The sequence below is a fragment of the Bacillus rossius genome, chromosome 17 (assembly GCF_032445375.1).
Source record: "Bacillus rossius redtenbacheri isolate Brsri chromosome 17, Brsri_v3, whole genome shotgun sequence".
Taxonomy (NCBI): domain Eukaryota; kingdom Metazoa; phylum Arthropoda; class Insecta; order Phasmatodea; family Bacillidae; genus Bacillus; species Bacillus rossius.
In genome coordinates this window covers 30,404,015-30,419,394 of record NC_086344.1, presented here as the reverse complement: position 1 = coordinate 30,419,394, position 15,380 = coordinate 30,404,015, and the positions used below count along the sequence as shown (strand labels likewise).

At 38.1% G+C, this 15,380-nt stretch overlaps 1 protein-coding gene across 3 annotated transcripts in view; it reads right to left on the bottom strand.

Annotated features, from left to right (window-relative positions):
• Positions 1 to 15,380, bottom strand: part of LOC134540984 (kinesin-like protein KIF18B) — a 63,545-nt gene that overhangs the window by 10,688 nt on the left and 37,477 nt on the right. For 2 of the 3 annotated variants that reach the window (XM_063384093.1, XM_063384094.1), the window contains exons 11-12: positions 12,877 to 13,360; positions 9,038 to 9,205 (exon numbers count right to left, since the gene is read on the bottom strand). In XM_063384093.1, coding sequence (XP_063240163.1) covers positions 9,038 to 9,205; positions 12,877 to 13,360 — 652 coding nt within the window. Of the gene's footprint in view, positions 1 to 2,538; positions 2,644 to 9,037; positions 9,206 to 12,876; positions 13,361 to 15,380 lie in introns of all 3 variants that reach the window. The other variant, XM_063384091.1, reaches the window with a different exon arrangement.

Sequence of the window (15,380 nt, the reverse complement as noted above, 5' to 3'; positions counted from 1 at the left end):
AGGCACGGATGGCCATTTTTCATTCAATATTTACGAACAATAGTGTTGTGAATGACGTAACAATAAGATACTTGTGCTGAATACGCCATAAAATGATGGTTTCTTTTGATACTGAACTGAAACGAAATACAATCTGTAAATAAATTTTGTAGAGTGAAGACGAATCTACGTTTTTTACCTTGATTTCGCATGTATCTCGGAATAGTCTAGATTTCGCATTTTATAGCGGAAAAAATATAATTTAGCATATTTTCGCATCTATTTCGCGAAAACGAAAAATCACCATCCCTACTTATGACCTTTAAACTGGTTACAACATTTCATTTCAACTTTGCATTCGTACATGGGACAAAACCAATGCGTGGAGAAAAATTACTACACAAATATGTAGTCACACTCATCTATATATACATAGTAGTACTAAACAAACAGTATATATATAAAAAAAATTGCTAGAGAAAATAATTTGCTGAACTAAAATGAATGTTATTTCATAAAAAAAATATTAAAAATGCATGAATGTACACAAATTTTTTTATAGATAATTTTTATAATCTTTTGCCTTTCAAACAATTAACCATGTTTTACAGGTATGACACAGCATATTTACTCCAAAATAACAGAATTCTGAATACAAAAATCCCAAAATTTTTGATTACAAGTTTCTGAAAAAGATTTTATGGAATTGAAATTCTATTCAAGTTCGTAGTACTTAAAAATTTATTAAATTTTATTCCGTAATTACCAGAATATTTCTGGTGCAAAATTTCTGTAGAGTCCTTTACACGGTTCCCTATGAAATACAAGTTGCAGTTAGGAAAAAAAAAATTTGTTTGTTATAACTAGCTGAAAAGAGGTTGTTCGGAAAACAAATGCGGTGATATGAAAGAGGATGGGGCACCACAGAGAACTCATTTGCACTGTCCTTCATACCGAATCTCTCATCTGTCACAACTGTGCAAAGGTTCAGGAAGCCCTTGACTAAAGTGGCATAATTATAGAAAAGATTTTACGGTGTTATTACAAGTCCAATTTCATTTATAGAACAGAAGCTATCGTTGTTATTGGTTTTATGTTTATAAAAGTTGTTTTACAATATTTACTCCATCAAAACAGAGGACAAATTTATGAGCTACATTTTCACAATAAAATATTTGTAATAAAATGGTCTAAAACAGATAAATTCTGAACAAAAAAATTAACTAGCGAGCATTTGTGATTAAAAAGTGATTCAATAAGAGATGCACAACAAAAAAAAAAAATTAAAATTTCTGATCCATGCACTTGGGTACAATTTTTTGTCCACAAAATAACTACTGTATTTACTCGCACAATGTCTGCAGTAATTAGGCTACATTTTTGACAAAAAAAAAATGGGGTGCGGACATTATGAGGTGAAGTCCGAAAAAAAATATTTTTTTCCCCTCAAAATTTTACGTTTTGTGTAGAGTAAAAAAACTGATCTCTCATAATTAGTTTACTAGCAGAGCGCTGGTGACTGGCGACCCTCCGCAGCGGACGTGAGAAATGTGACAGGTGTCGAGATAATTGGGTGCCGGCAATTAGTGGAAGACTCCACTCATTTTTTTTCTTCTCTCACTCGCGTGTGCGCTCTTACGTTCAGAAGCCACAGCCAGCCTACACAAAATAAACGCTTCGCGTGAAAAGATATTTTTTTAATCTTTCATTGAGATGGCCACTTACGGCACGGGGCAGATGTCTAATTTCTACATTAGCCGGCGCCGGCGAGCCTCCCTCCCTGTCCCTTGCCCACTGTGTGTATAAAAAAACCGTGCGCATGTACCCCCACCACTTCTCCGCTAACTCCCCTACTTTGCGACGTAGTGTGAGTTGATGTGTACTGGCTTGTGCTATATATAGCCCATCCCCTTGCAACTCGCGTGACGGCGCAGGCAGCTGCGCAGTGGAGTGCGAGTTTCTGAGTCCGGAAGGTTTCACCACGCTGCAAAACCCTCTCAGCGACCGCTCCGGAGAAATGAACAACTCAAGGTCAAAGCATTATTGACTGCGTCGGTAAATTTCCATCCTGTTACTGTGCCTTTCAAGGGTGGCCAAGGTTGCTTTGTCTGGTGCGGACTTTATGCGGATTTAAAAAAATTCCATTTCAAGTATTTAAAAAGAAATGTGCGGACATTATGCGATTAAATATGGTAATCTTTGATATTTATGAACTTTTCTTTGCCATAAACATGTCAGTTCGTTCATTACACATAATCTCATACAATGTTTTTTTAAATTTAAAATAAACACAAATATATATAAAAAGGTTCTAATTAAAGAACACTAAAAATAAACAAATGTAAATAAAAGCCAGTAAAAAGAAAAAGTTGGTTTGAAGTGTCATACTGGCCAAAATCTTCTACACTGACAAGATGTCTAGTAACTATGACAAAGTCTCTAACATATCCCTGTATGATTCCCATACATTTCCTGTAATTTTTCTCAGATATGCACAAGAAGAAGAAATCCACCACCAAACATTCAAAGGGGAGAAAAAAGAAAGCAGAAGATACTCACACTTATCACTGGGAGACTTTTTGTTTTGCTTTTTAAGGGCCGGTGAAATTTTTGCTACTCCGAGAGACTTTTCACTTTGCTTTTCAAGTGCCGGCGAGTATTTTACTTAAACATGCAAGAAAACAAATATTTCATACAGCAAGCAATAGAAACATGTTGAAATACAGAGTTTTTTGAAGTGTTTTATGTTTGATAAAGAAAAAGACAAAGCATAGTTAGAGATAAAAAAAAACTACATACTTTCTAGGCTGCAATTTTTTCAGCGCTGTCTTCTGATTTTAATTTCTTATGCAGGCCAGCCAACTATCAGTAAGATTTTTAAATACTTATGACCTTTAAACTGGTTACAACATTTCATTTCAACTTTGTATTCGTACATGGGTCAAAACCAATACGTGGAGAAAAATTACTACACAAATATGTAGTCACGCTCATCTACATATAGATAGTAGTACTAAACAAACAGTATATATATAAAAAAGCTAGAGAAAATAATTTGCAGAACTAAATTTAACGTTATTTCATAAAATTTTTTTATTAAAAATGCATGAATGTACACAAAAATTTATTTTGCCTTTCAAACAATTAACCATGCTTTACAGGTATGACACAGCATAATTACTCCAAAATAATGGCATTCCGAATACAAAAAATCCCAACCTATTTGATTACAAGTTTGTGCAAAAGATTTTATGTAATTGAAATTCTATTCAAGTTTGTAAAATTTATTAAATTTTATTCCGTATTTACCAGAATATTTCTGGTGCCCCATGTCTGCAGAGTCCTTTACACGGTTCCCTATGAAATACAAGCTGCAGTTAGAAAAAAAAAATTGTTTATTACTAGTTGAAAAGAGGTTGTTCGGATAGCAAATGCGGTGATATGAAAGAGGATGGGGAACCACAGAGAAAAGAAGCAAAGAGAATGCATTTGCATTCTCCTTCATACCGAATCTCTCATCTGTCACACTTGTGCAAGGGTTCAGGAAGCCCTCGACTAAAGTGGCATAAATAGACAAAAAATTTCACGGTGTTATTTCAAGTCCAATTTCATTTTTAGAACAGAAGTTATCGTTGTTAGTGGTTTTATGTTTATAACAGCTGTTTTACAATATTTACTCCATCAAAACAGTGAACCAATTTATGAGCTACATTTTCACAATAAAATAATTTGTAATAAAATGGTCTAAAACAGATAAATTCTGAACAAAAAAATTAACTAGCGAGCATTTGTGATTAAAAAGTGATTCAATAAGAGATCCACAACAAAAAAAAAAATAATTAAAATTTCTGATCCATGCATTTGGGTACAATTTTTTGTCCACAAAATAACTACATTCCTTGAATTTAAAATATGAAACGATTTGGTAGAATGCTACTTAATTCCATTATATAACCTGAATTTCAGTGCTTTATGGTGTAGTAACTTTCATTTCGGTGTTACGGTGTGTTTTTTATGTTTTTCAATGTTATTATTTCGGTTTTATTGCAATTAACCATATACAGTAAAACCCTGTTATAACGAATCTGAAGGGAGTAGTCTATATGTTCACTATAGAGGGGAAACTTTATATCTGGGAAAACCTTTATATTGGCAATACATACTCAAAAGCAAAATCTTAACTACACATAGGCCTAAGCCAAGAAAAGAACGAATGAAAATACTCAAAGCAACAGTTTTATAAACAAATGCAGATATTACCGTGTTTTCTCGCATAATCGTCGCAGATTTTATTCTAAAATCAAGTTTGAAAAGTAGGGGTGCGACCATTGTGCGGAAAATTTTTTTTGTTAGGTGAAGTTATTCATAAAAACAAATCCCGTTCATGGAAAGTACGTTTATTTAAAAAAAAGGCGGAGTATACAAGAGCACGCCAAACAATCTATATTAATAATTCATTAAACAAAAACCTTTCTTCAACTTTAAATATAAAAACCTAAACTCTAACGCGAACGCGTGAACTAACGTGTCGTAGTGTACACACTTGCCACGAAAGAATGCGGGCTATCAAATGTAGTTAACTCGGCACCTGACAGAGAGCGCGCGCGTTGGATCCAATCGGCGAGATATCGATATTCGACTACGTGCGCGCGCTCTATACGGTAAGCAACATAACCAAACATGAATGATGCGCTGGCTACATTTTTATAAGCGGTACGCCGCGGTAACGCAATCAGATAAAGGAAATACCGTTTAAAAACGTCTTTTAAAGAACATTTACACGTCAGACAACTTTGTATTTCCGTTAATTAATTAAATAAGTGGTAATGACCGAAATTAAATTTTAGATTATACCTACACCGCGGTGACGCAGACAATCAGATAAAGGAAATAACTTTTAAAAACGTCTTTGTAAGAAAATTTACACGCCAAAAAACGTCGTATTTTTCCGTTAATTTATTATGTAAGTGGTAATGAACAAATAAATATTAGATTTATACTTTAAAATACATCGTTTTATATGGAAAAGATACCTACACAAAGCGTTCGGCATCTACTAGCAGGACCAAAAACATCATGCGACGTTTACGCGAGAAGTTTTTTTATCCCAATTTTGACAGCCTAAAATATGGTTGCGACGATTACGCGCGTGCGACGATTCTGTGATAAAACACGGTATTTTTAATGAACTACACGTGTACAAACTTTCTATTACCTAATGGTTCTTGGACATCGGCGTATTATCCTTTTTTTAGGCATTTAATACTCTGTGCGTTTTCGCAGCTTGAGAAAGAAGATTGTTCAGCTTGTTTAGTATTGTACTTAATGTGGATGTTGCAATTCCCAGTTCCTTTGCTATTAACACATACGGGACAGTGGGGTTGGAGTCTCCCTTTTCAATAATGTCCAGTTTATCTTGCACAGATAATGCCTTACTTTTTTCACCGCATTTTTCACCCTTTTTTATGTACACATTTCTTTTTGAAGCACATTTGCAGCTTAATAACACAAAATTCTTTTTACCGTCAAAAGTAAATAAACGAAAAATAACGGTCTGGCGCATCAAAGATCACTACGTATCATTTAGTATCGCAGTTACTAAAGCTGGGAAAATGTCTCACTTTCTATGGAAAAATTTAGTCCACAGAGTTCTATCTAGTGGTAGTCTTACGAATCTTACTCGATCAAAATGTCCGAGACGTGAACGATAAAAATGAGACGTAAAAATATTGAATTTGCTGCTATAATGTACATAAGCATTTGTGTGGTGGTAATTTATGTTTAATTTTGATAACATATTAAATGTACACGCGTTCGTCCACTCTTTAACTATGCAAGGAAAACTATTTTTTATTTTCACCAAACTGATCACCATTTTTGGCTACACGTAGCCTACCGAGGCCACTCGAATACGACTTGTTTATAATATGAACAGTGGACAATCGAGTAGCGTATTGCGGAGAAAAACTTCAATGTGATCCATAATAGACGTTTCGTGAAAAAACTTGTAATTATATGAAAATATTTGAGATAAATGTGCATTATGTCGGCAAAATTTGTTCGTAGTACACGGAAAAACGTATCAACATTGACAAAAGTTGTGCACTATATCCAATAAATTAATACATAACCTCACATCATTTTGCTGGGACTGAGACGGAAATTTACAATAAACGGGAATTCATTATAGGCGGGTTCACTATAAACGGGTTCTACTGTAGATATATTCTTCCCAGTAGCTATAAAAAAGGTGTGATCAGCTGTGATTATAAAAGTCACTGCTTAACTAACTCGCCTTATCGCCTGGAAACTCTTATGTCTCCACTAGTTCCCACCCTATCCCAGCCGGAACTGACTGCACTTCAAGACCTGTGACATACAGCTGCGAGAGTTTGCCTGCCGTCTCAGGTGCCACGATGAAGACGGAAGTACTGTATTTACCAGAAAATACTGCGACCGTGAATATAATGCAACCCCAAACGTTTTTTAAAATTTTGAGCTTAGGAAAAATACTTTATGGGGTAAAACTTACAATTCAAACTCAGAAACTAAAAATGATTTAAATTAGCAATTTTATACCATATTCACCCACAACTTTTCTGGTGCCACTTTCTGCCAGAATATTGAATCCTGTGAATATTAAGGATTTGACGGTACTGTATTTAACAACAGAAGTATCGCCCCTTTGTATGGGTCGCACACTTAATTTTGTGAAAAGAAAAGGGGAAAAAAAAAAAAAAAAAAAAAACTAACATTTTCACTGTAAGGGTTGCTTTCGAACGTGAGACGTCTCCAGTAGAATACAAATTAAGTGTCTCGTACAACTCCGTCTCTTAGCTTATTGTCCTGTACGAAACTGCAATGATGTCCGCCTTTCCCCCTCTTCAGCCTTTGAGGCCCTTCCTCCCCCTTCCCCTTCATCTGGGCACCATAAAACAAAAAAACAAACAAAAAAATACAAAGGAAAATAAAGATATTTTTTATTCTTATGTTTTCCCTTCCCATCTTCCACAAGAGAGAAAAGACCGCAGGCTTATTTCCTTGTCAATCCTTTTTTTCTTTCAGTTTCTTCAATAAAAACAAGCACACCCTTTCACAGCAGTTTTGTCACGAATGAAAAGTTGCAGCAGAAAGCGTGGGAAATCTCGCGCAAAAACAATGTTTGGACACAGTTGCGTCACAAAACCCTGTCGAGATGAGACGTGATGATTGTGTACGGGTGCCAGTTCACGGCGAGACAGGGAGGGAAAACCACGAACACTGCTGCAAGGCAACATGCACTCAAACACACTTCTCCCCCTTCTCTCTCCGGCAGGTTTATATTCAGATTCCTCCTCTCGCCGAACATGCCACAGTCCAGCAGCAGACAGTCACATGACATGCCGGAGCCGGCAGACCTAGCTTAAACAGCGCAGTTTTCAAGATGCCTTACACGCACTGTCCGAGATATATAATATTATATTTACTCGAGACATATTTATTAAAAAAAAAACCAACACAGGCTAGTTATTAAAACATGCAGTCAACCACAACAGTGCAATGTAAATTTTTTTTGAAGTGTAAACTTCTGTGGGAAGGTTTGGATAGGGAGTAAATTCATGCAAGTCGTCATCGACATGGTCACATGATGTGTTAACTATAACACTATATCTGTTCCTATTAGTATAACTTATTGCAATTTTAAATCTAAAGTAAACGATAACTGTGCAGTAAAAAGTAAGTATAAAATATATTTATATGTATTCTCATATGGATATATAGTTTGAATAACGAAGAAAACTGAGTCTTTGTAGAAATATAACCTAAAAATTAATATCATTATTTTTCTAATACCTACAATTACTATGCAATGCGTATTTTATAGTAAATTAGGAGTTATTTTACTAACGTGATAAAATAAATTTGTTGTGCGATAATATTTTTTTGTAAAAATTGCAAAAAATGTTTTCACTTCTGTCAGCAGTCCTCATGACTGCCTTGAATTTTTTTATACCAAAAATGGAAACTTTCGCACACAGGTCGCAGTACCGTGTTTTATCGCAGAATCGTCGCACGCGCGTAATCGTCGCAACCATATTTTAGGCTGTCAAAATTGGGATAACAAAACTTCTCGCGTAAACGTCGCATGATGTTTTTGGTCCCGCTAGTAGATGCCAAATGCTTTGTGTAGGTATCTTTTCCATATAAAACAATGTATTTTAAAGTAGAAATCTAATATTTATTCGGTCTTTACCACTTAATAAATTAACGGAAAAATACGACGTTGTTTGGCGTGTAAATTTTCTTATAAAGACGTTTTTAAAAGCTATTCCCTTTTATCTGATCGTCTGCGTCGCCGCGGTGTAGGTGTAATCTAAAATTTAATTTCGGTCATTACCACTTATTTATTTAATAAACGGAAATACAAAGTTGTCTGACGTGTAAATTTTCTTTTAAAGACGTTTTAAAAAGGTATTTCCTTTATCTGATTGTCTGCGTTACCGCGGCATACCGCTTATTAAAAATGTAGCCAGCGTATCATTCATGTTTGGTTATGTTGCTTCCCCTATAGAGCGCGCGCACGTAGTCGAATATCGATATCTCGCCAATTGGATGCAACACGCGCTCTCTTTCAAGTGGCGAGTTAACTACATTTGATAGCCCCCATTCTTTCGTGGCAAGTGTGTACTACGACACGTTACGACATTAGTTCACGTCAGATTCTAGTGGCTTGCGTTCGCGTTAGAGTTTTTAATGTTGAAGAAAGGTTTTTGGTTAAGGAATTATTAATATATATTGTTTGGCGTGCTCTTGCATACTCCGCCATTTTTTAAATAAACGTACTTTCCATGAACGGGTTTTGTTTTTATGAATAACTTTACCTAACAAAAATTTTTTTCCGCACAATGGTCGCACCCCTACTTTTCAAACTTTATTTTAGAATAAAATCTGCTATGATTATGCGAGAAAACACGGTATTTTACCAAACACAAAACCTGCGACGACTCACAAGCGGGCGAACACAGTATTAGAGGGTCCATCGGTGCGGATCGCGGAGTGTTTCGGAGGCGGAGCTCACCCAAGGAGGACGCCTGGCCGCGTATCTTCAGGGGCAGGCGGATGCCGGTGGGGGCCGGCGCGGCGTTTCTCGGCGCCAGGAGCGGCCGCGGGGAGGCGAACTTGAGCTGCTTCTTGGCCGGCTTCTTGAACAGTGCCTCGCTGTTCTCCTTGTTCTGCTCCCCAAGCTCTGCGCCGACGGGAACACCACATAACTTAGAAAGTCACAACTTAGAAAACTTGGAAAAATTCACGTAACTTAGAAACACACAACTTAGAAACGTCATAACGTAGAACTATCACAACTTAGAACTGTCATAATGTAGAAACACGTAACTTAGAAACACGCAACGCAGAACCACACAACTTAGAAACGTAACGTAGAAAGTCATAACTTAGAAAATTCTAAGTTGTGTGTTTTTAAGTTGTGTGTTTCTAAGTTATGACAGCACCCCTGTGCCGACAACACACACACACCTTTTAACTATCCTTAAACTTTTAGATTGCGGTACAAAGAAAACGGGGCGACAAATGCTGCCCCTTGGAAGGGCAGCCTTTCAGGATTTTTGTACAGCGACTGGAAGGGCAGCCCATCCAATTTCTTAAAACATGTTTCTTTAAGAGTTTAAATAATCCTGAAAAACTTGCCCCTTGGAAGGGCAGCACACCAGGATTTTTCTGACAGTAGTTTTTTTTGAAAGGTTTTCTGAATTGTTGCCCCTTTGGATGGGCAGCCATTCAGGATTTTTCTGACAGTTGTCAGTTTGTAAAGTGACCTAACCTAACCTAAACTAACCACTGTCAGAAAAATCCTGAAGGGCTGCCCATCCAAGGGGCAACAATTCAGAAAACCTTTCAAAAACACCACTGTCAGAAAAATCCTGATGGGCTGCCCTTCCAGTCGCTGTAAAAACAAACCATTGCCAGAAAAATCCTGAAGGGCTGCCCTTCCAAGATGCAACAATTCAGCTCCCCCAAGCAAACAGCACCCACTGTTGCCAGATCGACACTAGCCAGCTGGACGACGGACGAAAATTCTTATATTATAGCACTATCGATAAGAGACACAGTGTGTAAGCTCGACAAGCAGTTTTTCAACCAAGCTCTTTTGAACTTGCTGATCAAGAAATAATTAGCCGCTTTTTCAAGGTTTTTCCTGGCACCAAAAAACATTCCAAACTTATTCAAGGCTTCCGCATTTTTCCCTGTCAGGTGAACACCTGACAGCATACAGCATACACATACCACCATACAGCAGAATGGCTACATATCAGACGATACAACAATGTGCAATTTTTATGATACAATGAAAACAAGTGGACTAAAATAGTTTGTAAACACAGCTATATAATAATAATAATAATAATAATAATAAAATAATAATAATAATAAAATTCACTGTGTTTACAAACTACCTTTGTCCACATACACACACCAAAGTTTTAATCTATTGCTAACGCTAGAAAGTATATACAAGTATTTGTAAAAATATTTCTTTTAAACTATCTTTAAAACATTTAATATTTGAGAAAATTTTATTGCTTACGTGTCTGTCCCAGTTCTCTGTTCCGCTGGCTCTTGTCAACTTAATGGCACCAAGAAGCTTAAGAACATATAATCCCGGTATCATTGAAATCTATACACCCATATTTCCTGGTACAAAATACAAAAGACTTACGGTAAAGGCCGTTGCTGAACATATTGCCATTATGCAACGTACTCTTCTTTCTAGCTTCCCTTTAAGCCAACGAATTAATATCAGTAGGCTTCTGCGATCCTGTTTTTTTTAATTCAAATCAAGTATCAAATTATTCACGAATATAGAATATTTTAGGAGACAAATTTAAACTTACAGTAAATTTTTTTTAATTATCACAATTCATAGGAGTCTAAGAAAATTATTGAAAAATACATGCAAATTTAAATGTAAAATAATTAATGTGGTTTTAAAAGTAAATGAAGAGGCTATTGCTTCCATTACCCCGGACTTGTTAACCTAAGTGTGGGAAGAATTGGACTTTAGGTTGAATGTGTCTCTTATAACTAATGGTACTCATTATGGAAATTTTTAAGGAATAATGGTTTGTTAACCTTAAATTTGTTTGTTGTTTTAATATGCTATTGAAACTGGGACAGACATTTATGGACATTCTGTACTTTTCAAATGCTCCTGAGACCCGTAACTATCAGCAGCCTGTACGACACTGAAGTAAGTTAGCTGAAGTTTGAAAACAGCTGGCGAAAATAAGGCAGTTTTCTCCATTTCCTGCCCTTCAACCCACGCACTAGCCCGCCCCGATGGAAAGATTACACAAGCAGGAAATGCCAGCCTATGGCAAACAAAAGAGATTTTTGTAACATAAATCTCGACCCTTTGTTTGACCACATTTTCACCTGGAGACAGGGATGATCATTTGAACTAAAAGTAGCGGCAAACTGATAAGTCATATTGAACACACAAACATGCCATCTGTCAGGACATACTATATCTTTTGTTTAACTATGAATTGTGGGAAGTTAACCTAGAACCTACAAATAATTTTTGAGAACAGGAACTAAACAGAGAGAGAGGTAGAGAGAGAAAAGGAGGGAGAGAGAGTGAAGGAGGTAGAGAGAGTGAAGGAGGTAGAGAGAGAGAGAGAGTGAAGGAGGTAGAGAGAGAGAGAGAGTGAAGGAGGTAGAGAGAGAGAGAGAGTGAAGGAGGTAGAGAGAGAGAGAGAGTGAAGGAGGTAGAGAGAGAGAGAGAGTGAAGGAGGTAGAGAGAGAGAGAGAGTGAAGGAGGTAGAGAGAGAGAGAGAGTGAAGGAGGTAGAGAGAGAGAGAGTGAAGGAGAGAGGTAGAGAGAGAGAGAGAGAGAGTGAAGGAGGTAGAGAGAGAGAGAGAGTGAAGGCGGTAGAGAGAGAGAGAGTGAAGGCGGTAGAGAGAGAGAGTGAAGGAGAGAGGTAGAGAGTGAAGGAGAGAGGTAGAGAGAGAAAGAGAGGTAGAGAGAGAGAGAGTGAAGGAGAGAGGTAGAGAGAGAGAGAGTTAAGGCGGTAGAGAGAGAGAGAGTGAAGGAGAGAGGTAGAGAGTGAAGGAGAGAGGTAGAGAGTGAAGGAGAGAGGTAGAGAGTGAAGGAGAGAGGTAGAGAGTGAAGGAGAGAGGTAGAGAGTGAAGGAGAGAGGTAGAGAGTGAAGGAGAGAGGTAGAGAGTGAAGGAGAGAGGTAGAGAGTGAAGGAGAGAGGTAGAGAGTGAAGGAGAGAGGTAGAGAGTGAAGGAGAGAGGTAGAGAGTGAAGGAGAGAGGTAGAGAGTGAAGGAGAGAGGTAGAGAGAGAAAGAGAGGTAGAGAGAGAAAGAGAGGTAGAGAGAGAAAGAGAGGTAGAGAGAGAAATAGAGGTAGAGAGAGAAAGAGAGGTAGAGAGAGAGAGAGAGTGAAGGAGGTATAGAGAGAGAGAGAGTGAAGGCGGTAGAGAGAGAGAGAGTGAAGGAGAGAGGTAGAGAGAGAGAGAGTGAAGGAGAGAGGTAGAGAGAGAGAGAGTGAAGGAGAGAGGTAGAGAGAGAGAGAGTGAAGGAGAGAGGTAGAGAGTGAAGGAGAGAGGTAGAGAGTGAAGGAGAGAGGTAGAGAGTGAAGGAGAGAGGTAGAGAGAGAGAGAGAGGTAGAGAGAGAAAGAGAGGTAGAGAGAGAAAGAGAGGTAGAGAGAGAAATAGAGGTAGAGAGAGAAAGAGAGGTAGAGAGAGAAAGAGAGGTAGAGAGAGAAAGAGAGGTAGAGAGAGAAAGAGAGGTAGAGAGAGAAAGAGAGGTAGAGAGAGAAAGAGAGGCAGAGAGAAAAAAAAAAAAAACACATCAATTTATATACATACTTGTATTTGAATGTGACTCACTAACCTACAGGGACCAAGCCAATGCTGGCGGCAGTCCTGAAGCCCAAGGTGTTGACGGGTATCGATGAACGCAGCCGGAGGGGCAGCTGCTCGTCTGGCCGCGCGCTCCCGGGGTCTTCGCTCGGTGCGACGGCCAGGACGAACGTGTCCTCGAAGACGACGCCGGGGGCATCCTCCGGCAGCGGCTCGGGCTCGGGCTCGGCCTCCTTGCAGAACGTGGCGTTGAGCTTGACCGGGGTGCAGCCCAGGGCGATGCTCTCCCGCCGGGCGCTGTTCAGCTCCACCTCCTCCAGCAGGCCGGTCACCTGGCCCAGCCACCGGTCGAAGGAGGGCCCCGGGGCCGGCCCCTCGCCACAGCTCGCCAGCTGCCCGCTCTCCCACGTCAGGGACGCCACGCCCGCCAGCTCGTCCCTGCCCTTGTCGCGACAGCCGTCCTTCACGGCGCTGAACGTCACCGCCTTGTCCCCTTCTATCATCTTCAGACACTCCTGTACCACACAATGTACCACGCAACACTTATACACACCAACACTAATAATTAACAAATATTTAAAAAAAAAAAAAAGAACGGAAGGATAAACGGAGGATGTAAATCAGGGGAATATAGAGACATGTGTTTTATCTTTGAAAGATTTGTGCAATGGGAGTACATGACTTGATGTAAGTTTTTGGACATACGCCATTGCTAAGAACTTTTTCTGTTGAAGAAAAACTAAAAAATAAATGTGTTGTAAATGTAGAATGGGGAGGGATCTAAAATTAGGAGTGAAACGTGAAGTACGATGTAAAGCAGGAGGGGAGGGGATGCAAAAGCATAAGGGGGATGTACAGGAAGATAATATACCCTCTTTTATCACATAATTGCAGCACTCGCGTAATCGCTGCACCCGTATTTTTGAGCGTCAAAATTTGGATAAAGAAAACATCTCGCGTAAACGTTGCACAATGCTTTTGGTTACGCTATTAGCTACAGAGCGCTTTGTGTGGTTTTTTTCTTCCGTATAAAACGCTGTATTTCAAAATATAAATCTAATATTTATTCGGACATTACCTCTTACTTATTTAATTAATGGAAATATTTAGCTGTCTGATGTGTAAATTTTCTTTTAAAAATGTTTTTAAACGTTATAACGTTCATCTTTTCGTCTGTGTCGCCGTGGTGTACCGCTTACAAAAATGTAGCCAGCGCTCGTTGCAATCATTAATGTTTGGTTATGTTGCTTCCAGTATTGAGCGTGCACACGTAGCCCAATATCGATATCACGACGATGCATGCAACGCAAGCTCTCTGTTTGGTTATGTTACTTCCCGTAAAGAGCGTGCACACGTAGCAGAATATCGATATCTCACCGAGTGCATGCAGCGCACTCTCTCTGTCGAGTGCCGAGTTAACTACATCTGATGGCCCGCATTCTTTCGTGGTAAATGTGTACTACGGCAATAGTTAGGCGTCAGTTCACGTCACAGATTTAAGTGGCCTGCGATCGCGTTACAGTTTGGGTTTTCAATTTAAAGTTGCAGAAAGGCTTTTGTTTAATGAATTATTAATATAAATTGTGTAGCGTGATCTTGTATATTCCACTTTTTTTTTAATTTTATTAAATAAACATAGAGCTTCATTATAAAGAACAGGAAGGGACCAAAATTATGGCAGTTTGTTATAATGAAGATCTTTATACCGAAATCACAATGATTGCCTGTTTTGGGGTTTTGAACATAACTCGATCTTGTTAAAAAACAAAGTAGAAAATCTAATATCAATATGAGTGGTACAAGCATCAATTACTTTAACAGCTATACTTTGGGATCAAGATACATACTACATACATACATACTAGTATGTATATGTACAATACAGAAATACGTAGGTAAGTTGTTTGCCAAAGCAGTAAGCCTACCTTTGGAATCAAGACAAGCTGTTTGCAAAAATGCTGTAATAAATCAAAAATATAAAATTTAAAAGTTAGGAATTTTTTTTTTACATTTTATTGTCTTCCAAACTGGATCGCTGGGTGAGAATTGTGGATAATGTTGATTTGGAGATACCTAACTTTTTAGCCACATCAGTCTTTTTATTTTCTTTATATACTGCTTTTAACATTTCAAGTCGTTTCCTAGAAGACATGTTCAGTAGTACGGTTTTTTAAACTATAAAAACAAATGCACCCTACACATGTAAAAATAAGTTATACACGTAGTATAGCCACGTTTCTGGGAAGCCTACAACTCACGTAGTTTCGGTTCCCTGCAAGAATTTGCGAAGATTTCCGAAGTTTTGCGTTTTGGTATTAACGCCACTTCAGCCGCTAAATCAGAAGATCAAGCATATTGTGACTAACCTAACACAACCCTTCGATTTTTATAATTTCAATTTTTGAGAGAAATCCGAAGTTGCACGAACGTGCTAGGGAACCGAAACTATGCGAGTTGTAGGCTACTGCACGTTTCTCAAACAATAAACAAGAAAACGACCAGAGATGTGTGTGTAGCAATACTTTATGATGTAGC